The sequence below is a fragment of the Polistes dominula genome, unplaced genomic scaffold (assembly GCF_049000335.1).
Source record: "Polistes dominula isolate Pdom_NZ unplaced genomic scaffold, Pdom_raw_medaka contig_373, whole genome shotgun sequence".
Classification (NCBI taxonomy): Eukaryota; Metazoa; Arthropoda; class Insecta; order Hymenoptera; family Vespidae; genus Polistes; species Polistes dominula.
The window spans coordinates 7,131,353-7,156,328 of record NW_028300899.1 but is presented as its reverse complement, the minus strand read 5'-3'; the positions used below and the strand labels follow the sequence as shown (position 1 = coordinate 7,156,328).

The window sequence follows — 24,976 nt, the reverse complement described above, 5'->3', positions numbered from 1 at the left end:
AAACATTAATCATCATTTTTTGATATGTTTCAGATGTGCAAGAAGAATCTCGAGGGTCAAAGTTTCTACGCGAAAGGTGGTCGTCCTTTCTGCAAAAATCACGCGCGTTAAAATTCCTCATAGATGAAAAAAAAACGCGTGGCAAGAAAGAAGAGGAGAAATTAAGAGAAGGATGAAAATAATAAAAAAAAAAAGATTCATTAATCGTTCATCCTTCTTCTTAAAAAAAAATCTTCTTCGTTCTTCCTTTTATTCTTTTCCATATCGAGCTGAAATCATTCGACTAACCGATCGTTGCCAGAGTTACGAACACGTCGGATAACTTTCTATTATCAAAATTTTATTATTTTTCCCACAAACACAATGACAAAATTGAAGAAAGTATTCTATTCATAAAAAAGTCCGTTCGAGTTCGTGGCTCAATTCGCGTACCCGCTTGCAAGCGTTCCGTGTGTCGCAAAAAACACAAGATATAAGAAAAATATATATTTATACATACTACAATACATACATGCATATTATAGACCAAAAAAAGAGAAAGAAAAATCGGAGTGAAAGAATGAAAAAAAATAATGAAAAAAAAAAAAATGATAGGAAAATTGTAAGCGCATTAGCGCGCGCGTGGCCGGAATAAAACCATCGTTTCATATATATAAATACGTGTGTGTGTGTGTGTACGCGAGTGTGTAGATACATATTAACAAGGCAAGGACAAGGATAATAATAATTAATAGCGACTTATAACAGTTGGTGGCAAGGGGTGTAGAGGAACCGTGCTCGAATAGCTCGTAAAACTCGGTGCAGAGAATTCTGCGGCGATACGGACACGATCGCGGCGAATCTCTTTTGTCGAATCACGCAAAGGTCAAGCGAGCAATTAGCGATTAACGAAGAAGGATCATTGCCATATTTCTCGTTTGCTTCTCAAGGTGCACTTCTCGAGGATGCACTTTGAACGATTAACGAATAATAATAGCCCCTAGTTTACAAATGTCTTCTTGCTCGACTTGCTCGACCAAATTTCTTAAGAGAATACGTGTGTGAGAGAACGAAATGAATATAGAGAGAGAGAGAGAGATGACGAATGAAAGAAATGAGAAATAAAAAAAAAGAAACATAATTTACAATAAATTAAATTATCTAATATGATTTGGGAAAAATAAATAAAGCTTCAATCCGATCACGTGCGTAGCGTACGTTTAGCAGTACAATTATCCTTGAAAGTAATCTACGAGTTATACAATTCGAAAGGTTTCGTAGCTTAAACTCGCTAAAGCTTTTCTCTCGTTTATATACTATATTTATAAATTTAAGTACTATATTTATAAATTTAACAATTCTAAAGAAAGAAGAATAATTTTTGTATTAACATTTCGAAAATGTATGCAAAGTGAGACGATTATTCTTTATTCGTATTTTATTATATATTGATCTATATTCATTTTCTTTCTTTTTTTTTTTTTTTTTTTTTTTTAATGTACTAGTCAAACGTTGAGAAGAATCGAAAAGTAATGTGTAAATGTTTTTAATTAGTATCGGTATACAATGAAAAGAAAATGTTGTTCGATCTAAGAGATGTGAGCGTTGCCTTTTATCACTTATGCGATTCGATCATGATTCTATTGCACGTGGATCATGAATCAACGATTGTTAAATATATTTTCTAGCTTATTAAATCGAATTAAAAGCGAGCGTATATTGTAATCATATATCGTATAACCGTAGTCTTATTATAGTGCATACGAAACTCGCTTCTAGTCGAGCAAAACTGATCGAATATTATCAATTGATCTCCTCGACTTAATAATAATAAAAAAGAAAACAAAATTAATGAAAACAGAAAGAATAAAAAAATATATATCGAAAGGGAGAAACAACTCGACAAAAAAGCGAAAACACGGAGCCATAAAACTTCACGATAATTTTTTTTAGACGAGGTTACCGATTTTTCTGTGCCATCTGTACGAAATAAAATAAAAAGAAATAACTCGTCGGAATCGATAAAAAAAAAGTAACAATAACAACAATGATAATACTATAATGAATGATGACGATTACGATTATAATTATAATTATGACTATAATAATAATAATATAATAATAATAATAATAAAAGTGTAATATTTTAGTTCGTAAGACTTTAAAAAAAGAAAAGTTTTAATTGACGAGCGTAAAAACATCCTACGACAGATGCGACAAGGAAGAAGACAAATTTTTCAAAAAATTATTAATGATTTATGTAGACGTGTCTGTTAACGATCGCGATTGAATAAATTGAAATTTTGAATCGATGGATAATCGGGCATAAGCCTCTTCTCTGTATCTGTGTACGTGTTGCTTAAAATAAAATGAAATGTATACTTCTGCTTAGTTCTTAAAAAAAAAAAAAAACTTCTTCTAATCTATTGTTACAATTTAACATTAGATAAAAAGTTGAATAGAATTTGACGTCGATAGAGAGAATTCCTATTTTAAATCCATATCCTACGAAAATAATAGCATTGTTCGCACGAAATACCATTCACGATTGTAATCCGATAAAACCGAAAGCGTTCTTTCTCTTACGGTCGTTAAACTCGAGAGTGTAATTTTCGAAGGAACTTCGAAAGTAGGAACTAAATCGTGAACAGACTTTTATTGATTCGACGTTTGCTTCTAATAATGTTCATAACATCGTTCGATATGAAATCAGCTTCAAAGCGAAAGGGAAAGCAATTACGTGAAATAGCCGTTAATCCTTCGAATATCTAACTATGACGTCAATATTGCGTTATAATAATTTTCACGTATTTAATGGAGGTCGTTGGGGCTCTTTGGGGGCTTTCATATCGACATGTTTAATAAAAGCGAAGAAGTCTCTTTAAAAATATAAAAAGTACAAGTATAAAAGTTCAAAAAGTCAAAAAAGGCCGGCGCAATCGTTGCGTGTAACTAATGAGCTTCTTTCTTTAACAACTTAAATAGATACTTTCTGTTCGAAATTTGTTTAATAAGAAATCGGTAAAAGGAGTTTGCGCGAACTACCTATAATATTTCTGTTTTTAGGTAATACGCGGTCGTCGCTCATACTTCCGGTGTCCTTCACAAGCTCGCGCGCGCGGAAGCAGGACTACGAAAGGCAGGATTTAACCTGTGCGCGCACACCTGCCTCGCGAAACCAAACCACGCGCCAGTTAGTATCTACATTTCGTCTCGAATAGATCTCTCTTCCATTTTTTTTTCCCCACTAACACAATTCGATCCGATTACGCGATGATATTTCATTGCAAACAAAATAATAGATAAAATGAACAAGACGATTATTATTATTTTCATTTTAGAGAAGACTATCATCGATGAATCTCAAACAACGTGATCGATCGCAAAAATAAATAACGTGAGTAACACGAATACTGTTATAACTTTCTTTTCTCTATTACATTCGCGCGCTTATTCTCATTTTCAATTTGACGCAGGCGCAATTTGGAAAACTTTCAAGTATATCTTACCTTTTGACTATCTTGCAATTAAATCAAACGTTAGATCTTTTTCTTCGTCATTTTGATGATCGTAGAAAAATATTGAATATCTTTTTTCATTATTCTATATCAATTTGTTCAAATATCCTCACACAAATCGTTTTTATTATTCTTTACGAAAAATAGCGTGAAGCTAATAGCGAGCACCTATTTCTGGCACATACTTTCTCATCGATTTTTCGTGATAAGAACTTACGAATACGTCATTTGGAAATATTACAAAGTGTTAAATCTCATTTCCCGTTTAAATACGCCAGTTCTTTCAGACTTTCCTCAACGTCCTACCGTCTCATTCGCTATTCTATTAGACATATAGATCATGCTCCGGCATGGCAGTAAAATGCTTGGAAGGACCTTTCATATTCAGGCTCAACGAGAACGGTACAGGACCTCATCTGCTCGTCCAGGTAAAAAATCACTAAAGACTTTATCTTCTAAAAAAAATACTAAAGTTCACATGAAATAATTGAAAGTTAAGTACGCGTGTACTCGGCTAAATTAAAAATAAATCAGTCGATCCGTCATCGTAGAAAAACTTTTGAACTTTTTTACTTTTCATTTGGCCCGGTTACAAAGTTAAATTATTTAACCTTGAACCAAATATTTTCAAACGCTACGATACAGATGTCATATACCTGCATAGAGAAAAAAAAACAAACGCAATGAGAATTTTCGCTGCGTGTGTACGATCCTTTTAAAGCTTATGATTAACAACATGAGACATGCAACGAAAAAGAAAAAGGAAGTAATTAATAATGTTTCGTGAAATGACACGTCCAACTCAATTATTCAAACGAATATCTGTTTATCTATCTATCTGTCATCTAAAAAATATTGTTTCGATTTATTTCGTCTGTGTTGTTCAATGTCACGATTCATTGTCATTTTTTCTTTCGTGACGGCGTAAAACGTTCGAAGCTGATACTTTTTCTCCATCTTTCGCGATGCATTTAAATGTCTAAAGGAAAGGGAAAAAAAACTAAGTAAAAAGAAGAAGAAGAAGAGGAAGAAGAAGAGACGAACTCGAAAGAAGCTCCTATCGGAGATAGCTCGTGACGAGGTACATTTATTAGATAAATTGCTTGGGGCGGCTTTGATCGTTAAATGCACCTGGCACAGAAGGTAAGGTAAGGAAAAAAAGAAAAAAATGGGTTAAATAAAAAGCCAGTCGGACGGTCGTTGCATGGTCGTAATTTGTGGTTGACCGCAAATAGAGAGAAAGAGAGAGAGAAGGGGATTGTTTAGCCCTTATTTGTTCGAGATTCGTTTTCGCTATGATCAAAGAAATAACGAGCGGGAATGAAAAGAGAGAGTGCAACGCACGGCTATAATTTTCGATTATCGTCGTCCTTGGGGACTGGCTTTCGATATTGCACCAGGGTATTCCTAATGCTTTAATAACACGACAATAAATCAAGGACAATCCTATTTTCGTGCTCGAAAAAGTTAGTCAAATGTTTGAACGCGTGAACGAACTTCCGATGTGAATGCTTTCGTGTGAAAACCTTCGCGTATTTGAGATACCAAAGTAACCGACACTGTCTAATCCAACAGTGAATGGTTTTAAAAGGCCGATGATTTACGGATCACTTATTTCAACGATTATCTCTTTTTTTACGATTTAACAATTTATAACAAGTTTTCTAACGTTTCGTAAAACTTAAGCAAAGTTTTTCGTAGGTATGCACGGAACGTGGATGGAGGGAATACGCGGTTGACAATAATGTATTCAAAGATCGATGGAATTTATGGTGGCGGTCCGGTGGTTTTCCTTCGTCCCATTATAAACCATTATTTCCTTGGCAGGTAATGATTTCGATCTTTCCATTCAATTATACACAAAGAGAAATAATTATTCGAAAAAAGTAACATTTAATGATATACATGAACATTTGTCGACTACGTATAAGTTTAGATTTGATTTATTCCCAGTTCGTTAATCGAATACCAAAAGGAAACTCGATCTGCAGGAAGGACAATCTCGTGCGTCATTTAAAATGCATGAAAAAGGGCCACGGTTCGATTTACGACTTCAGGTATGGCACGTACGATAATCTTCTTCAAACCGTCTACCTCCCCCACGCACTATCACGAAAAATATAATGCATACTTCCCGACAGTCCTGTAGGATATAATTTGCCTTCGGAATACACGAAACTCGCCGAAGATTGTAGTCGTTACGAGAAGGATGATAGAGTGTGGATTTGCAAGCCGGTTGGCCAAAGCCAAGGAAGAGGAATATTTCTTTTCCGTGTAAGTAATCTAATAACTTTTTGTATTTATTTGTTCAAATTTTAATTGATTCATTTCATTTCATTTAGAAATTAAGCGATCTTTCGTACAACAATTCCGCAATTGTACAAAGATACATAGAAAATCCTCTTCTCATCGGTGGTTACAAATTTGATCTTCGTCTTTACGTCTGCGTACCTTCTTATCGTCCTTTAACGATATATCTTTACAAGGAAGGAATAGCACGATTTGCAACGGAAAAATTTTCCTTGGAACGTTTGGACGATCCTTTCCGTCACTTAACGAATTTCTCTTTGAACAAGCTAGGTCCAGGATATTCGGAAAAAAAAAGAACGCATTGGTGCTGGTAAGTTCGTTCAAACTAAATATTAATTACTCTTGTGTGTGAAACTCTGACGCAAACTTATAATTCATTTTTTTTTCCGAGGTTGCAAGTGGACTTTGAGACAACTGAGACGATACTTCGAGCAAGCTGGATACTTTGATTGGTTTCTTTGGCAAAGAATAGCTTGTTTAGTGAGTTTAACGATTATTAGCCAAGCAGCTGGTATACCAAGTTCGTCTAATTGTTTCGAGTTCTTCGGCTTTGACGTGCTTATTGATGAAAATTTAAAACCATGGCTATTAGAGGTATAACGATAGATTTACAAACTATATTTTCAAATATTCTAACAATGTTGTATTACTTATTGAAGGTAAACCTTAGTCCAGCTCTAAGCAACGATTGTGAGATCGATTCAGAAGTGAAGAAACCATTGTTACACGATTTGTTCGATCTGTTAGGACTTCCAGTTTGTAATACTGGACTATCGTTGTTTAAAATTTGGTCTTACGAACGAGTCAACGAAGAAAACGCGTCTTCCAAATTATCCGCTAATCGTTCGACGAAAAAGAAATCTAAATTTCATCGCAACGGTGACACCATCATGAATTTGTATTCCGAAACAAGTTCTTCCGTAAAAATTTATCATTTTTGTTAATTCTAATGCATAAATTTAACTGATACGATTAATTAATTAATTATTTCATAGTATAAGGAATCGTCTTCAGAAATGTGTCCGACTTCCTGGTCTCGGTATAATCCTTTATTGATGGACAAATGCATTAGACGTGATTTCAAAAGAAATAACATCAACGATCATTCATCATCGACTTCAATATGGGATAATGGTAAAGACTGGAACGTTCCTTGCGTTAGAGAAGGAGGATGGGTTCGTATTTGCCCATTAACAAGATTCAAACATTCCAAGAATGCTGATTTTTCTCAACCGGATGCGTCTCGTTCCATTGATAGAGAAATCAAAGACACGATTCTTTATATAAACAAGTACTCTTTATTTCTCTCACTTATATTTAATTTATACCATATACTAAAGACAATACTAACCGATTGAAGCTCATTCTTTTCCGTAGGTATTTAAAAGCTGCCAAAGATATTCAACGAGGAAATGAAAAACAAAAAGACGACCAATATAATACTCTTCTGCAAGCTTCACTTGATTTAAATGCAGAAATTTGGCTGCCAGAAAAGTAGAACGTAATTCAATATTTCTCTCTCGTTAAAGTCATGAGTTAAGCAGCAGTAAACTGCTTTCATCGATCTAAATCCTTTCTTGCGTGTGTTCATTTTAAAATTAGATATTTTTCTTTTTTTTTAAGAAAATAAGAAAATATTATATATACTAAAATTGAAGAAAATTCTAATATACATCATCTAATACTTAATTAATAATTTTAATCTATCTCTTCCTGTTAACGGCCATAGCCGTGCTGAGAACACAAGATCTCTTTCGATCATTAACGTTAAGCAACACTGGGCACGGTTAGTACTTGGATGGGGATGACCCGCTTGGGAACACCGTGTGCCGTTAACACTTTAATCCGCCTGCATAATCACTGGGTGGATTGTGAGTAGCTCGGTTTTGGTTATGTTGCCGGTCCCAAGCCCGGATAAAGGATGAGGGTTGTGATGAAAGATTAGGTTAGCCCCCTGCCCGATCTAAAAACCTAGAACAAGGCTCACAGAATCCAACGATTCGCCTGGCGAGTCGCGATGAGGAACAGGCAATTTGTGCCTATATTTGGAAGAAACAAGAAAGGAGGAAGAAGAAGAAGAGGAAATAAGAAGAAAATCTATCTTCTAAAGCTATTAAAACTACATATTGAAAATTTTGAAATCACACACAGATATACAGGCTGCCGAAAGTGGCAAAAACAGGAAAGATAGGAACAAGACCACCGGGAAGACCTCTAAAACGGTGGTATAAAAGATGGACATCGTCGTCACAGGAAGAACAAACGCCATGAAGATGACTATATAGCTAAAATATAACAGCTGGAGAAAGCTACAAAGCTTTGACACACTTGACGCACACTTGACACTCTTGTCCCTTGGTAAACTGATATATGCCTTCAGACTTTTACCAATGATAAATTACCCGAATCAAAACGAATAGGATATTAATTTATAAAAAGTACAACAGCTTCGATAAAGCCATGGAAAGATAAAATATGATGAATTATATCCCCATTAACCCTTTGACTGCTAGCTACTCTTTATTAAAAATATACATTAATTAACTCCTTTGCAGCTAACCTCTTGTCTCTTTCTTCCGCAATTGACAGCTTGACACCTTTGTCCCTTGGCAAGCTAATATATGCCTTCAGACCTTTGCCGATGATAAATACGTTGTTCAACCTATGTAAATTCATCGTTATTAACAATTCTTCATATAAAATAAGACCACCGTGAATTTGTATCGTTCATAGACGTAATCAATGACCATACCTGGTGGTAAAAATGTGCCCTTGAGAGTCTTTCATATGGCAAATATCAAAAGATCCAGGATGCCGTTCGCGACTGACGACTGTTCCCACACGACCCAAATTTCTTCCTCCAGTGATCATACACACGTTTCCTATACATAAAGAAGTATAGATAATTTTCTATGTTTAAAAAAATTGTTGTAATTACGTCAATATATTGAAGATAAATATTTACCAGAATCGAAACGTATAGAATCTAAGATCTTTCCAGTCGCAATATCCAATTGGATAGTGTCGTTAACCTTAATAAGTGGATCAGGATAACGAATAGTTCTTCCATCATGTGTCACAAGGAATGGAATTCCCTTGGGACCGGTTTGAACTCGCTTTACTTTGCATAACTTGTACTGTGAAAAAAAAACAATGTGAGAAATGATAAGAATGATCCAAATGAATAAGAAAGAAAGTTAGCAAAAGTATCTTGAAAATACCTTGGCTTCTTCAGCTGTGATACGATGAATGGTGAAACGACCTTTTACATCATAAATTAAACGGAAGAATTCGCCAGTCTTTTCGATGGTTATAACATCTGTAATGAATAAAACAATCAATACATTCCTATCACAACTACATCACTTTAGTATGAATATAACACTTGTACTCCTACTGGGTAATACAGCAAGAATATTTTTTTTAATTCAACCTGTGACCAAAGTAAGGAGCCTAGTTATTATTGGCCATTTATGACTGTTGTATTTATTTATAGAAAGTACAACAGCTTCGATAGGCCATGGAAAGAAAAAATATGATGTTTTATTTACCCATGAAACCTGCTGGATAATTCGGATCAGTCCGTACTTTGCCATCGACTTTAATAAGTCGTTGCATTACAATCTTCGTAACTTCGCAGTTGGTCAATGCATATTTTAATCTGTTACGAAGAAATATAACTAAAGGGAGAGATTCCCTGAGCTTGTGTGGTCCGGTGGATGGACGCGGTGCATAAACACCTCCCAACTTGTCTAACATCCATGCTTTGGGTGCATTGAGACGCTTCAAGTGTTTTTTAGGACCACGTGCCTAAAGAGAACAAAAATATATCATTATATATGAATATTTTGTTATATAGCAGCAATCCACACAGAAACATATTTTTCAAACTTTTTCAGCACAATTTACTATATATGTATTTAAAATTTACAAATTCCAATGACCATTAACTAATACATAATAATCTCCACGTAAAATTTTTTAAGTATTCTCAGTTATGAATTTGATGTAAGTAAATATGAAATAGATAACATACAAAAAACCTACCATGGTGGTAGTTTCCACAAAAAAGACACGTTTTGCCTAATTCCGTGAGAAAGCTACACGAATCTATCCCCGTTTTCCAATTACAGCACTAAAGCGCATTATGCGGCATAATGCTCAACGTTGAATGTTGCAACTAGAGCATCGCATCGCACAATCGAGCACTGTAAAAAGTGTTGCTTTCGCGTGATGCTTGCAATCGATACCAACTAAGTAGCAGAAAATAGCCAAATGTTTTTTCTTTAAGTTGGCATTGATCAAAATTGTATGTATATTATCGTTAATAATATTGTTTTTTATTGAAAAAATTCTTAAAGCTTTCTTCTCGTCGTAGTTTTTTGGAAATAATAAAAAGTTAATTCAGACTGTTAAAAAATAAATATAAGTATGGATGAAGGTATAAACATTGACTATTTTTTTTTTTATATTCTACACATAAAATGTGAATACAATTTAATTTTAAAATACAAAACTATAAATAAATTTATGAAAAAAAATAAAATAAACTATAAATAAATTTATGAATAAAAATAAAATAAACTATAAATAAATTTATTTAAAAAATGTTAATGAAATAATCAAAATCCAAATTACTTAAAATAACTGTAAATAGTTTTCGACCAATTATTATTGTTTACCACTTTATTTATACATTAATGAGGTTGCTAAGTCTATGAATATTTTTTGTTTCGACACTGAACTTAGCGCACTCTGCTGGTGCACTTGAAAACTAATTCATGTTCCAATTAAGCATTAGCACAATGCGGCATTGTGCGGCACTGAGTCGCATTATGCTCTGTAATTGGAAAACGGGGTATTTGAGAACACTAAGATGTTCTCTGTAGAACTTCCTCATTTCGACTGCCCTATCTTAAAAAATCTAACTATTTGTACCTAGGAATTATTTCCTAGGGTTTTTTAGTCTTAGAATCAAAGTTACCTAGATAGTAGAACTATCGATTGTCTTGTGTATCGATTATATTCATTTATATTTATTTTAATATAAATATCAACTTTATTTAGTTTTTAACCCTTTCACTACTACGGGTGACTATAGTCACCCGCCACAAAACGACACCCGCACACGACGGGTGACTATAGTCACCCGTCACACGATGCCACCTATACGCGACGGGTGACTATAGTCATAGACTATAGTCACATAATTATGAACACAAATCATTTTGTTTCTAAAAGTAATGTCACAAAGTCGTTTTTGAGACAAAAGGCTCCGAATGCTAAAGACTGCGCGCGCTTAATGTTCCCACTTTCGGTACGGCGCTCCGTTCTAGACGAGGTACTTCGCGGCGAGGCCTACCGTAGCGAAAGGGTTAAAAGAGGTGGAAAGTATCGAATTGCCACCAGAGATATTAATATAATTTGACAGTACATATTAAACATTAAACAGTATATTTGGCAGATTATATTAATGCATACTTTCTGCATTAATTCTTTTTCTACAGTATCAACAAAAGGAATCCAAGCTACCTTGCGTCATCTTACGAACAATGTTTAGTTTCATAGTAGAGAAATATAAGGATTAATGTTAACACTGCTAATAAATCTTGTTAGAAAAAGAAAATCTATTCGTATCATGAAAAATACTGTTATTAATGACGATGTAATAAACATAAAAAGAAACAATTTAGGAAAAAAAACTGCCATTGCAACAAATACCAATTAATTCAGTATTTTATTACAAATATACATTAATTAACTCCCTTTGCAGCTAACCTCTTGTCTCTTTCTTCCGCAATTGACAGCTTGACACCTTTGTCCCTTGGCAAGCTAATATATGCCTTCAGACCTTTGCCGATGATAAATACGTTGTTCAACCTATGTAAATTCATCGTTATTAACAATTCTTCATATAAAATAAGACCACCGTGAATTTGTATCGTTCATAGACGTAATCAATGACCATACCTGGTGGTAAAAATGTGCCCTTGAGAGTCTTTCATATGGCAAATATCAAAAGATCCAGGATGCCGTTCGCGACTGACGACTGTTCCCACACGACCCAAATTTCTTCCTCCAGTGATCATACACACGTTTCCTATACATAAAGAAGTATAGATAATTTTCTATGTTTAAAAAAAATTGTTGTAATTACGTCAATATATTGAAGATAAATATTTACCAGAATCGAAACGTATAGAATCTAAGATCTTTCCAGTCGCAATATCCAATTGGATAGTGTCGTTAACCTTAATAAGTGGATCAGGATAACGAATAGTTCTTCCATCATGTGTCACAAGGAATGGAATTCCCTTGGGACCGGTTTGAACTCGCTTTACTTTGCATAACTTGTACTGTGAAAAAAAAACAATGTGAGAAATGATAAGAATGATCCAAATGAATAAGAAAGAAAGTTAGCAAAAGTATCTTGAAAATACCTTGGCTTCTTCAGCTGTGATACGATGAATGGTGAAACGACCTTTTACATCATAAATTAAACGGAAGAATTCGCCAGTCTTTTCGATGGTTATAACATCTGTAATGAATAAAACAATCAATACATTCCTATCACAACTACATCACTTTAGTATGAATATAACACTTGTACTCCTACTGGGTAATACAGCAAGAATATTTTTTTTAATTCAACCTGTGACCAAAGTAAGGAGCCTAGTTATTATTGGCCATTTATGACTGTTGTATTTATTTATAGAAAGTACAACAGCTTCGATAGGCCATGGAAAGAAAAAATATGATGTTTTATTTACCCATGAAACCTGCTGGATAATTCGGATCAGTCCGTACTTTGCCATCGACTTTAATAAGTCGTTGCATTACAATCTTCGTAACTTCGCAGTTGGTCAATGCATATTTTAATCTGTTACGAAGAAATATAACTAAAGGGAGAGATTCCCTGAGCTTGTGTGGTCCGGTGGATGGACGCGGTGCATAAACACCTCCCAACTTGTCTAACATCCATGCTTTGGGTGCATTGAGACGCTTCAAGTGTTTTTTAGGACCACGTGCCTAAAGAGAACAAAAATATATATTTAATAAAAAATATAAAAAAGAAATGTTAATAACAAAAACGTATTTAATATGTTAAAAGAGAAATATATTTCAAAAATTTGAACGATAAATGAATTTGTTGGTTATGTTTCAATAAGAATGTCTACTTTATAAAACAATAAATAATTATTATATATAAATATTTTGTTAAATTTTCTTAAATTGAATATGAAAAAAAAAAATACTTTATACAATAAGAAATTAGATAGTTAACACGAAAAGGGAAACAGCACGCCTTTTAGAAACATATTTTTTAAATTCTTTCAACACAATTTACTATATATTTAAAATCTATAAATTCCAATGACCACTAATTAATACATAATCATCTCCACATACAATTTTTTAATTATTTTGCATTATAAGTTCGATGCAAGCAGATATTAAATAGATAAAGTAAAGCTAACTTACCATCTCGGTTCTCTTAATGAAAAAGACTCGAGTTGGTCAATTCTGCGATAAACTGCAGGAAAAATGGTGGCAATCGATACTCGATTTTCAACAATCGACTCTCTCACTTATCGATTCTCTTATGTGTCGATATGCTGAACTATCGATTCTTTCAATTATCGATTGCTATTATTTCTTTTTGTTTTTATTATTCCATAATCATTAAATTGTTACCAAAATAAAAAAAATTATATTGTTATGATATTACAATTTATTTATAAAAATATTGGAATATATATATATATATAATATAAAATAAATTTTTTCATTTATCATTTATATTCTTAATTTCATTAGCAATATTATCTAGTACACTGGATGCACCAATTCTGAATAATGTTTTATCTAACCACGAATTACCCAATTCTTGTTTAACTAATGTCATCCATTCTAAGACATCTGATGCTGTTTTAATACCACCAGCTGGTTTAAATCCAACCTATAACAAATCAATCATAACCTAATACAATCATATCGTTGGAGAGCATAAATATTTTGTTAGATGGTCAGTCTGTTTACCTTTTTTCCTGTTCGTGTATAGTAATCTTTTATAGCTTTGCACATAACTATACCATCATGTAACGTGGGATTAACAATATCCTTTCCGGTAGATGTTTTAATAAAATCACTTTCAACCATCATAGCTACCATTGATGCTTTATATACATTATAATAATTAGATAATTCTCCTACAGAAAGTATTGTTTTCATGCATTTATTGTAACACGATTTACGCATAAATTTTAATTCATCGTATAGTTGTTTCCATTTTTGTTCTAAAGCTAATGTTCGATTAATTACAACGTCTATTTCTTTAGCTTCGGTATGCACCGTGTAATTGACTTCTTCAAGACGTGTTTGTAGAGGATATTGACCAGAGGGAAAGCCTGCAGCTACTACTTACAAATTTAATTATTAGATAATGTTTTCTTTTTTAAATCAAGTTATATGATATTATAAATAAGATAAAATTACCGGTAACTACAAAAACATCATGCTTTGTTTCAACATTTTTTAATGCATTTATAGCATCTTGTATTCTTAATGGATAGACACATACAGCTGCTGTATGTAGCGGTTCATCCCAATCATATTTCACTCCACTGAGAGGATTTAAAGCCTACAAAGATAATACAAATAAATAAATAAATTCATTATTATATTTGTATAAAATCATATATTACAACTTACTCTTTTACATAATTTTTCAATAGATTCAGTTGTATCATTGCCTGCCAAGGACGTCAAATCAATGAAAGTAATCGCTTTAAGTAACGTAGCAATTTTATCAGTTACACTTAGGGACTTTGCTTCTTCTTTTATTTGCTTTACTTTTTTTTCTATTTCCAACTCATCGATAGAAGTATCTAATAGATCTATTTACCAAAAAGAAATACTTAAATATTACAAAAATATTTATATATGTATATAAATAGTGAATATATTTAATTATTTACCAGCATCATATTCTCCAACATTCTTTATTGATACTTTTTCCATTTTTTTTTTTTTTTGATATAATATAATAATCTTTATAAATAGTCGTTTAAACTAAGATGTTACTACAGCAGTAAATATATAAAGTAATAAATGTTTTCGGTAAAGATAGTACACATACGAATGTAAGATAAATCATATCAATTGATAGATATGATGGTTTATTTTCTTCGTAATATAATTTGCAATTTCTTTTGTTTATTTTTAATTGAAAAATATAAAAATAATGTATTATTCAAAAGTTAACATGAAATAATGTACATTAGAATTTCATTTGCATACATTTTTCTTGTCAAATCGTCTTTATCTTCAATAATGATTTTTATAATTTATATAAATTATTTCCATAATATTTACGTTTCATTTTTTAATACGTTTTAATTAACCAATAACAGTTGTCCATTTGGTGTAGTAATACTATACCACGAAAGAACTCAGGTTCGACAATCATCAACAAGGTCATGACAGAAGGCGGGTGGTTTGTCAAAATAAGATCATTACGATCATGGGTAAGTAACCAAATATTTGTTGCGTATTATTTTAATAAAATACTCTAACTTCATTTATTATATTATCAATATTAAGAGATATAATAATTAAACAGAAATAAAAGAATTTCAATGAAAAATCTATTCCATTCAAATATGGTAGATAAAAAAAATAGTTTCATTTAAACATTCTTTTTAGCAATCTTTGTATCGTTCAATTACACACATATATTTATATATGTATAAATATATATTTACAAAATAAAAATAAATAATAGATAAATAAATGAGTAAAATCTACTTGAACTTACAATTAATTATAACATTTAAAAAAATTCTTTGTAAAACAGGTACCATTAAGTAATTCAATACAAAGTATAATGTATTAATTAAATTTGAACTATAGTTAATTTTAAGTAAATACTAACAAATTATACTAGCAAACTAATTTGTACTAAAACGATACTATCATTATCTATGTTGTTCCCATCGTTCCCAATATTGAGTTGTTTGCATTTCAGCTAATCGAGATATAGTGCGATCAAAGGCAAACAGTTCTTCTTCGCCAGTAAAAATATTAGACTTATGATCGGCCTAAAAAATATTTATTATTATTGCAAAGCCTCTTATAATTTGTCAAATATTTTACACTTACGGAATCGTTCGAGATTTTTAAATCGTCCATTAACATTCGTTTTTCGTCTGTATATTCACTGTCGCCTTCTGGTAAAAATAATTGTGTGTGTGGTACTGCGGCAGATATTACAACTCTTACCTACAATTAATTAGTATATTTTTTAATACTAATTTAATATAAAAAAACAATAGATATTAATATCAATTAACATTACTTTGCTATCATACAAGGTATCGATCAGAGTAATAAATCTTCTTGCTTGAGATTTTAATCGAAGATTTAATTGTGGAACATCTCTTATTATTACTGTATGAAAAGCTTGACTTAATTCCAAGTAATCGCTAGCACCAAGAGGCTAAAAAATATATTTTCGAAAAATTTAGAAAAAAAAATACAAAATATAATTATATAAAAGTTATATAATAGTATGATATGTTTACCCTATCGCATAATTCATCAAACGTGGAGTCTAAAACTCTACCACAAGTTCTTTGAAACTTTACATTACGACCTTTTATAGAAATCGTACGTGCTCTAACAATGTCATTTTCCTTTGAGCACAAATATTTGAAAACGTTGTCCACATCTTTTACCACGTCTTTCCCTTTTCTTTAACAAATTCATCATTTTCTATTAATTATTCGTAGTATTTGGAATTGAATGATATTTGTTAACTTACATAAAATATATTTTATTATCTCCAGATCCAGCCCTCAGCCTGTAATCAATACCGGAATCTAACGTTTCAACTAAGCAGTGGTCTTTTAAGACTTTAATAAAAGGTACAAAATTTCCTCTTTGTAATCCATTCTTGTATAAGTCGTCAGGTGATCTATTACTCGTTGCAACGACAATCACACCATTATTGAATAATTCGGTAAATAATCGTTTTAATATCATTGCATCTGCAATATCAGTCACCTGAAATATATTGTATAAGAAAATATACAAAATAAGCACATGTTTTGATTCAATCATCAATATTATTATTGTCGAATTGAAACCTGAAATTCATCAAAACATAGTAACCAAGCTTCTTCTGTAATAGCAGCTGCTACTGGTGGTATCGGATCAAATGGTTGAAGTTTAGTACTATTGGTATCTCTCACTATAGTCTTCTTAACCTCGTGAACTTTCTTGTGAACATCAAGCATGAAGGAATGAAAATGTACTCGTTTCTTATTTTCAATCTAGAGTGACATAATCAACGGTAGTAATAATATTACTTGACATTAAAACATAGTTTCATTTTATTCTGTATTGCATATGGAAAGCCATTATACCTTAACACCTTTTATATAATTGTCTTTATAATATATTCCATTAGCTGTACAAGTAATAGTAGTATAAAGGACACCTGTGCAGTGCCCATATTTTGGCTTCCCATGTGCATTACTTACTTAGAATTTAACTTGAAATACCTGACAACAATTATAAAAAAGATCCATTAACATGGTTTTACCACCACCGACAGCACCATAAATATACAATCCTTTAGGTGTTTCCTTTTTCTCCATCCAAACCATTTTCCTAATACATTAAAGTGATCTGGTTTATATTCATGAACTTCATCATATATTCTTTGTAAGTTTTTAACTACTTTCAATTGATGATCATCGTTCATTAATTCTTTTTTAGTTACTTTTTCTTTTAAAACTCTGATAGGACCATTAGCAACGTTTAATTTAATATCATGAACGTATCCACACCATTGAAAGGAAAGAACAGGTTGTGATCGTTGAAGTAAATATGAAATGTTAATTAAACCAGAATTTTGTTTCACAAGAAGGCTAGTCATTGTTATTGATAATTATTCTGAAAGAAAAAAATATATTATAAATTTATACAAGTAGAAGAATACTTCTTTCAAATATATTCTATTCACTTTTTTAATAGTTCTCTTGAAAAGAAATATATTTGATGTGGTTGTGTGTTTCATTCAGCATTACAGATATATATTTCTGTCAAGAGAAACATGAATTGCACATGCTCAGTAAAACAGTGAACAGAATGTATAAATAAATTAGTCAGGAAATAGAAAAAAGGTTTTCCTTATCCAATTTATTCAATAAAATATACATAAATAAACTTATACGATCGTAGAAAAATATGTTAAAATTAATAAATAATTAACACAACGTATTTATTAATATCGTTACACTAAATAAATGAAATCGTTAGCTTTGTGAACGCGATCAATATGGAAACGTATCACATCTCGGACAATAAACATGTGTTAAAAGATATATTATATCATACCGAAATATAGATAATCGAATAACAATTATATAAGATAATAAGTAATAAATAAGGTTTCTCCTTGTACAAGTCAGGTGATTTACGTCACGAAAATTATCAAATATTATACACTCTCTTATCTAACTCGAGGCGTTAGTTTTACTGTTGATGATGCTATTCGGCTTTTTTTTACAGCGCATGCATACACCTCTTATTAGTCATTCTTAAAAGTATAGGGGAAATATATTTTGAACTTTTTATCTCTTGCGCGGTAATAGCATGACGTAATGGAGGTTAAAAAAAAATGAAGATGTTTGAAACGATGACGTTTATTTCACATCCTATTGCACCTATGAGTAGAAGTATACATCACTTACTTGCACGTTGAAAAAGGAAGTGCATGGTCATCATCCCTCAAGTCAATGTCATTTCCTGTTACCGTATTTAGATACATCGTTTTTTAATTTGTATTTAAAAAATATATATATATATGTTTATTAATAATTTTTCTACTTGCATAGATAATCAAGTTATTTTTGTCATTAATCGTTAAAAGAGAATAACAAATCTGAAAAAATTAAATAATTAAGAAGAATTTATGTGTTAAAATACGATAGACTAAATCCATGTGATATAGATAGAAAGACAAGTAGCTGGCGTCCACCCAATCGTAACCTCGTCACTTATCCAAACTTATTAACGCGTATATTTTAGTAACAAATCAATATTAATACAATATTTATAAAATAATATTTGTCCAAGATTTAACAATATTCCTTATTATAATATATTAATTTTAATAAAATAATATTTTTTGTTTATAGAAAAACCATTTAAGTTCCAGTGATCATCACGCTATTCAAATTTCTTATTGAAAAGAGTCACGTTATTAATAATATACAATTGATATATTGTTGCCTCGTTTGGCATTTATCTACATATTTTAAAAATTTCTGGAATTTGAATGGTTAATAAATAATAGTTTTAGTCATTATGATAAAGCTTTGGATTGTACGTCGAAGTATAGGTATTCATTCTTCGTTTGTCTAAACTACTTCCTTCTCTAGTAACATAGTAACGCCTTTCAATGACTTTGTCAAAAAATCTGCTGAGTTTTACAGACGAACTAGAACCAGCAGCTAATGCTCTTACTTGGCAACAGTCCTATTAATAAAATATCTTTTTAGTTAAAAGTTATGACATATATGGAAGATCAACATACCAAAAATATTTCATCCGCTCCACATTCTTCGGCAATAGTTGAAGTACGTCTCTGCATGTTTGATCTTACTTCCGATACTAAATCTAATTTTGTACCGATAACTAATATCGGTATCTGAAAATAATATTCAATTATATTTATATCAATTAATAATATACTTAAGCATTATTTCAATTTCACAATTACTTGAGTCGATCCTACAAACTTTTCAGGATCAAAATCATCGAACGATTTTGATTTAGAATAACTTCCATCTTTACTCAATGCCTCTTGTAACCATTTCTGTAAATTTTGTTGCGATTTACGGTTTGTTAAATCATGGACAAGTATTATACCTGGCAAAGAAATTAAAACATTTAATAAGAGTTGAAAATAAATATTCATATTGCGTAGAATATTTTTCTTATTTATCCCTTACCATTTGTAGGATTGTAAAAGACAGATCTTGTATTTTTATGATTTTGGCTTCCACCTATATCCCATAGTTCAATAAAATATCTTCTTTGATTAGGTGTACCTTCCTTGTATTCATGCAATTTTACTTCAACAGAACAACCTATCGTCCAGGAAGGATTACTGATCGGTTGTTGATGGCATATAAGATGAGTCAATGATGTTTTACCAACACCTGCATAGAAAATTGATTTATAGAAAGATATTATAGCATTTATTAAACTAAAATAAGCAATAATAAAATAAATATACTTATCTAATTGTAAAATATACAATCAAAATATTGCAAAATTATACTTTGCATAAGAAATGATATTTGTCAAAAATACTATTTAATTTTTTATTTTTACTATATTGAATTAATAAAAATAAATATTGTTGAAATTATTCAATTTACATACCAGAATCACCAACTACAATAATTTTAACTTTATCTATTGCTGCCATTAATAATTTATAATAAATACTATTTATTATAGGTTATTTTGTGATAAATGCGTTACTGATTTAATTCGACAGACGGCGTTAGTAGCATGATACAGATGGTAACAAGCTACTGGCTCTTTAAACGATACAAACAAGTCTCACGTTAAGTGGTCTTTGTTTTTTGTATAATTATAATTATGATTCGTAAAATTGTTTTATTATATTTATTTATATTCGCAGTTAAAGATATCTCATTTTCTATTTAATTATATTGCAATTATAAATGCATTATACGATATAATTATATGAGGTTAATTTATCGCAATAATTTTATGAGGTTAGTGTTTCTCGCTTAGTTTTTAATATTAAATAAAATTAATTCATGTATTTGATAATAGAAATGATTTTATTTATAGTTTATAATTTTATTATTGTTTGCAGTTTTATTAAAAAATAATATTTGTTGACGGAATAATTGTACGTACCAATTTTAGTTTTATATATTATTGCCACATAGTAGTAATCATATATAATAAAGAAATAAAATGAGCGGAGAAGAAAAAGTTGTTACAGAAGTTCCAAGTAGTTTAAAGCAACTAGCTCGTCTTGTTGTACGTGGCTTTTATACTATAGAAGATGCTTTGATCGTGGATATGTTAGTAAGAAATCCATGTAAGTCTTTTTTGTATGTTTTTAGTATGTTGACAATAACATTTTGTTTCTTTTCAAAATTTACTCTATTTTTTAAGATAGTTTCATATTCCTAATCAAGTTCAATTTAAACAGGTATGAAAGAAGATGATATTTGCGAATTGTTAAAATTTGAACGTAAAATGTTAAGGGCAAGAATTTCTACTTTACGCAATGATAAATTTATACAAGTTAGATTGAAAATGGAAACTGGATTTGATGGGAAAGCGCAGAAAGTCAATTACTATTTTATTAATTATAAAGTAAGTAAATATAAAGAAAGCGTAGTCTCTGTGATATAGTCCGCAAATATAAATACATAAATTGTTAAATGATTTCAGACATTTGTTAACGTAGTCAAATATAAATTGGATTTAATGAGAAAAAGAATGGAAACTGAGGAACGAGATGCAACAAGTAGAGCTAGTTTTAAATGTACAAATTGTTTAAAAACGTTTACAGATCTTGAAGTAAGTTAAAAATGTATGATAGAAAGTTTGATTATTGTAAATAAAAATCTGTTTATTGATTTAGGCTGATCAATTGTTCGACATGTCGACTGGCGAATTCAGATGTACATTTTGTCGAGAAGTAGTAGAAGAGGATCAATCTGCTCTACCAAAAAAAGATTCTAGATTACTATTAGCCAAATTTAACGAACAATTGGAACCTTTGTATATTTTATTGAGGGCAGTGGAAGGTATCAAATTGGCACCTGAGATATTAGAACCCGAGCCAGTGGATATTAATACTATTCGAGGGTATGTACTAAATATTGGATGATATATCTGCACGTTTATATTATTATATATATTTTCTATCATTAATTTATTTTCTACAGTATCGATACAAGGAAACCAAGCAATCTTAGGGCACCTAACGAACAATGGTCTGGCGAAGCAACAAGAACGTCTGGTTTTATGGTAGAAGATACAAGGGTTGATGTTACTATTGGAGATGAATCTTCCGAAGATAACGCAGCAAATCGTAGAAAAGAAAGACCTATTTGGATGATGGAAAGTACTGTTATTAATGCTGATGGTTCTCAAGCTGATGGAATAAGTACACAAGAAACAATTTTGGATAAAGCAGCTGCCACTGCCACTAATATTATTACTACAAATACCAAGCAAGGCGAAGATATTATGTCAGTTTTATTGGCGCATGAAAAGAAAGGTGGGACCAATTCTACAACATCTGCTATTAAAGCAGTACTACCTCAAGAATCCAGCGATAGTAGCGATAATGAAGAAATTAATGACATGCAAACTATGGATACAGGTATGTAGTGTATATATAGAAAAAAATAGTATATTATATTATCTACATTTTAACAATATATATTAAAACAATTATTGATATTATTTAGGTGAAGTAGAAACTATGGATTCTGATGATGACGATTTAGTACCGACAGTTAGTGTGGCTGGAAAAAGTGTTGCTATTACAGATGTTAATGATACACTAATAGCAGAAATGACACCCACGGAGAAAGAAACTTATATTCAAGTTTATCAGGAATATTATTCTCATATGTATGACTAAATCAAAATTAGTCTAAATCATTGAATTTATAAATAATGAAAGACTGCTATATTTGACATTTAATCTGTAATATTTTGTACAGCCCCTCGAAAAATAAGCTAATTCCAAGAATTGTTAAAACGGAAGGCTATATATATATATACAGTAACACAATTTTTTTAGAAATAAAATTATATTCATGTGACATAATCGTAAATACATATGCAGTAAAACATCAATCATATATTTATTCTTAATGGTAATATTATGATTATGATAAAAGACAAGTAAGACTGTCAGCAATCTTTAAGTCCAAATTTTTGAATATACCTTTCCCTAGCTTCTTTAATCATCTGAGCTTTCCTTTCTTGGAATGAAGAAGTACCAAGGCAACTTTTATCTTTTGTTACGCTTGTTTGTGTTTTGCTTGCCGAAGCCACAGGTGTAGTAGTTTGAGAATTAGGTTCAGGAGTATAAGCAACTATTCCATCAAGAATATTGGCAATAGTGATATCAACATTTCTGGTTTTTACTAAAACAATATTTCATATATTATTAATGAATATTATTTAAAGATAATAAACAAATGTATATACAAAGAAAAAGATAATTTACTTACAAAGATCACGCAGTATTACATTATGTGGAACGAATGGAAGCACTTCACTGACCTGTCTTGCCATTCTTTGTATTTCTATATTATGCATAACTTGTGTATTTTGCGATCCTCTTGCAGGAAGTATTCTGGTATGCGCTTTTTCCATAATGCAACGCTTTTCAAATTCTGTTTTATCCGATACAGTATGAGAACTTGGAGTAAGTCCTATAGCATTAGCTATATCCTTTTCTACTTCTCTCGCTAACAATTCATGATCCGTATTTCTTTTAATTTTCAGGTACTTCAAGGTAAAAACGGTATAGGGGACGTACATAAACCAAAAAATATCCGTCCACCATGTAGACGCTAGCGATGTAATTTGTACGGATGTTATCGTTGGTCTTGTTACCTTAATAGCAACAGGTTGAACGGAAGTTTCTATACTAAAGGGCCATGAATTGAATTTCAATAATGCAACGCGGCTGTTAGTTGTACCAAATTCAGGCTGGAGTGCAATATTGCAGTGAGTAGTCGAAAGACATTGTTTTATATTAGCAATTAGAGATTCCTTACTACTCATATCCATTGTTTGCAATCCCAATGCATGACTTAAGGCATTAGGAATTTCCCATACGCTAGGCATCAATGTTTGCATCGCTCGATGCAAAGCAAAATGATCCAAAACTGATACATTATTAGCTATTATAATCCTCGATTGTTTGTCCCTGGACTCTCCTTCTGGATCAACTTTGACAACAATGCCAAATGCAAAACTAAGACAGTGATGTAAATATGTACGAAGTATGCTGCAATCTGGTAACAACGACGCAAGGAGCCAAAGGTGTAGGCTGACCAAGAGTCTTACTAATACAAGAATTACACCCACTGGTACGTATAATATTAAGGATAGACGGTACCAACCACTGGGAAACCTATAGAATATATCAATTCATTAATTCATTACAGAAAATCTATTATCGTTTAACATTCATTGAATTTATATAAGAATTAGAAATATCAACATTTCAAGTAGATAAATATAAGTCATGTTATTTGATAGGTTAGTTGTATGTTAAAGTACAACACAGAAGGTTTTTTCAAAACTTATTGATAACGTAAAGTATGAAATATATCCCCGTTACAGAATTATATTTATATAGTTATATTTTATTCCATAAAAAAGCAATTATTATTCATTTAAAATAATAGGATAACAAGAACAACGTAACGTGGATAAACAGCTGGTCATCTCACCTGCTTTTATCAAATAGATCCTGAATATCAATTTGTGACATTTCTCACAACAAACATCTGTTATATCAGAAAACTCACACTTTGATAATTCTATATTGGTTGATAAGTAAATTTTGTGTAAAATATTGCTTCTACAATATTGTGTTTCTCGAATGACCTTTTTTTAACCTACTTTTTAATAGTCTTCCAATTATAATATAGATTTTCTTTTTTTTTCTTACTACTCTCTGTGATCAGCTGTTTTATACGTTACACAGCATGTAGCCCACACTGATTCTAGTGTTTTTTCTTAGGGCGATTCAATGCAATCACTGCCATAATGTTACTTCCATATTTACAAGAAAATTAAATTGTTCTTGATTAATTGCAATATTTCTATTTGCCAATAATAATCATTCTGTATTACGAAAAAGAAATACATATTTTAATTTACAACAAATGGTTACACTTTGCAATATTAAGCTTTTCATTAGGACATGCTTTTGCGCGAATATCGTTTCATATAAATTCGCTCGTACATTCTTAACGTCACATGACCATAGAGATACTAATATCTCTATGAACATGACACATAGGTTATATATATATATAGGTCGCTAGTAACAAAAAGTTTAAATATTA

General features: G+C 31.2%; 9 protein-coding genes and 1 long non-coding RNA gene across 17 annotated transcripts in view; 4 read left to right on the top strand and 6 right to left on the bottom strand.

Moving 5' to 3' along the window:
• LOC107067603 (PDZ and LIM domain protein Zasp) overlaps positions 1-2,360 on the top strand; it is a 29,254-nt gene extending 26,894 nt beyond the window's left edge. For all 8 annotated transcript variants that reach the window (XM_089179416.1, XM_089179413.1, XM_089179411.1 and 5 more), the window contains one exon: positions 34-2,360. In XM_089179416.1, the coding sequence (XP_089035542.1) occupies positions 34-111 (78 nt within the window). In that variant the 3' untranslated portion in view covers positions 112-2,360. The remainder of the gene's footprint in view (positions 1-33) is intronic.
• A 140-nt stretch (positions 2,361-2,500) lies between these two features.
• LOC107067624 (putative tubulin polyglutamylase TTLL2) lies at positions 2,501-8,001 on the top strand. The gene is given in 10 exon segments (XM_015323281.2): positions 2,501-3,925; positions 5,199-5,324; positions 5,451-5,554; positions 5,639-5,771; positions 5,840-6,094; positions 6,096-6,117; positions 6,199-6,401; positions 6,467-6,727; positions 6,803-7,098; positions 7,185-8,001. Coding segments are annotated over 10 exon segments (1,599 nt in total). The 5' UTR covers positions 2,501-3,847; the 3' UTR covers positions 7,306-8,001.
• Positions 8,002-8,301: 300 nt separating this feature from the next.
• Positions 8,302-10,031, bottom strand: LOC149033502 (small ribosomal subunit protein eS4-like). The gene is made up of 6 exons (XM_089179424.1): positions 9,855-10,031; positions 9,359-9,617; positions 9,029-9,126; positions 8,773-8,944; positions 8,560-8,689; positions 8,302-8,469 (listed from the first exon to the last, which is right to left on the bottom strand). The coding sequence occupies exons 1-6, from the start codon at positions 9,855-9,857 to the stop codon at positions 8,331-8,333; spliced, it is 801 nt and encodes a 266-aa protein (XP_089035550.1). The 5' UTR covers positions 9,858-10,031; the 3' UTR covers positions 8,302-8,330.
• A 1,494-nt stretch (positions 10,032-11,525) lies between these two features.
• LOC107067626 (ribosomal protein S4) lies at positions 11,526-13,429 on the bottom strand. Its single transcript, XM_089179425.1, has 6 exons — positions 13,290-13,429; positions 12,578-12,836; positions 12,248-12,345; positions 11,992-12,163; positions 11,778-11,907; positions 11,526-11,687 (listed from the first exon to the last, which is right to left on the bottom strand). The coding sequence occupies exons 1-6, from the start codon at positions 13,290-13,292 to the stop codon at positions 11,561-11,563; spliced, it is 789 nt and encodes a 262-aa protein (XP_089035551.1). The 5' UTR covers positions 13,293-13,429; the 3' UTR covers positions 11,526-11,560.
• Positions 13,430-13,516: 87 nt separating this feature from the next.
• Positions 13,517-14,925, bottom strand: Dera (deoxyribose-phosphate aldolase). The gene is made up of 5 exons (XM_015323293.2): positions 14,786-14,925; positions 14,520-14,704; positions 14,304-14,448; positions 13,848-14,224; positions 13,517-13,767 (listed from the first exon to the last, which is right to left on the bottom strand). The coding sequence occupies exons 1-5, from the start codon at positions 14,826-14,828 to the stop codon at positions 13,594-13,596; spliced, it is 924 nt and encodes a 307-aa protein (XP_015178779.1). The 5' UTR covers positions 14,829-14,925; the 3' UTR covers positions 13,517-13,593.
• A 268-nt stretch (positions 14,926-15,193) lies between these two features.
• Positions 15,194-20,250, top strand: LOC107067633 (uncharacterized). The gene is made up of 3 exons (XR_016178866.1): positions 15,194-15,334; positions 16,655-17,160; positions 19,961-20,250. It is a non-coding gene; the product is annotated as an uncharacterized LOC107067633 (long non-coding RNA).
• LOC107067628 (putative ATPase N2B) lies at positions 15,545-18,725 on the bottom strand. The gene is given in 9 exon segments (XM_015323295.2): positions 15,545-15,907; positions 15,969-16,088; positions 16,165-16,305; positions 16,391-16,559; positions 16,630-16,871; positions 16,955-17,140; positions 17,372-17,466; positions 17,469-17,765; positions 18,210-18,725. Coding segments are annotated over 8 exon segments (1,356 nt in total). The 5' UTR covers positions 17,749-17,765; positions 18,210-18,725; the 3' UTR covers positions 15,545-15,784.
• LOC107067632 (rab-like protein 3) lies at positions 18,872-20,401 on the bottom strand. Its single transcript, XM_015323300.2, has 5 exons — positions 20,265-20,401; positions 19,829-20,038; positions 19,597-19,745; positions 19,411-19,524; positions 18,872-19,352 (listed from the first exon to the last, which is right to left on the bottom strand). Exons 1-5 carry the CDS (start codon positions 20,308-20,310, stop codon positions 19,173-19,175), a joined length of 699 nt encoding a protein of 232 aa, XP_015178786.1. The 5' UTR covers positions 20,311-20,401; the 3' UTR covers positions 18,872-19,172.
• An 85-nt stretch (positions 20,402-20,486) lies between these two features.
• TfIIEalpha (transcription factor IIEalpha) lies at positions 20,487-22,742 on the top strand. Its single transcript, XM_015323298.2, has 7 exons — positions 20,487-20,626; positions 20,731-20,961; positions 21,076-21,242; positions 21,321-21,449; positions 21,514-21,740; positions 21,821-22,260; positions 22,349-22,742. Exons 2-7 carry the CDS (start codon positions 20,835-20,837, stop codon positions 22,522-22,524), a joined length of 1,266 nt encoding a protein of 421 aa, XP_015178784.1. The 5' UTR covers positions 20,487-20,626; positions 20,731-20,834; the 3' UTR covers positions 22,525-22,742.
• LOC107067631 (lipid droplet-regulating VLDL assembly factor AUP1) lies at positions 22,576-24,598 on the bottom strand. Its single transcript, XM_015323299.2, has 3 exons — positions 24,356-24,598; positions 23,123-24,033; positions 22,576-23,035 (listed from the first exon to the last, which is right to left on the bottom strand). Exons 1-3 carry the CDS (start codon positions 24,394-24,396, stop codon positions 22,800-22,802), a joined length of 1,188 nt encoding a protein of 395 aa, XP_015178785.1. The 5' UTR covers positions 24,397-24,598; the 3' UTR covers positions 22,576-22,799.
• Positions 24,599-24,976: the final 378 nt, after the last annotated feature.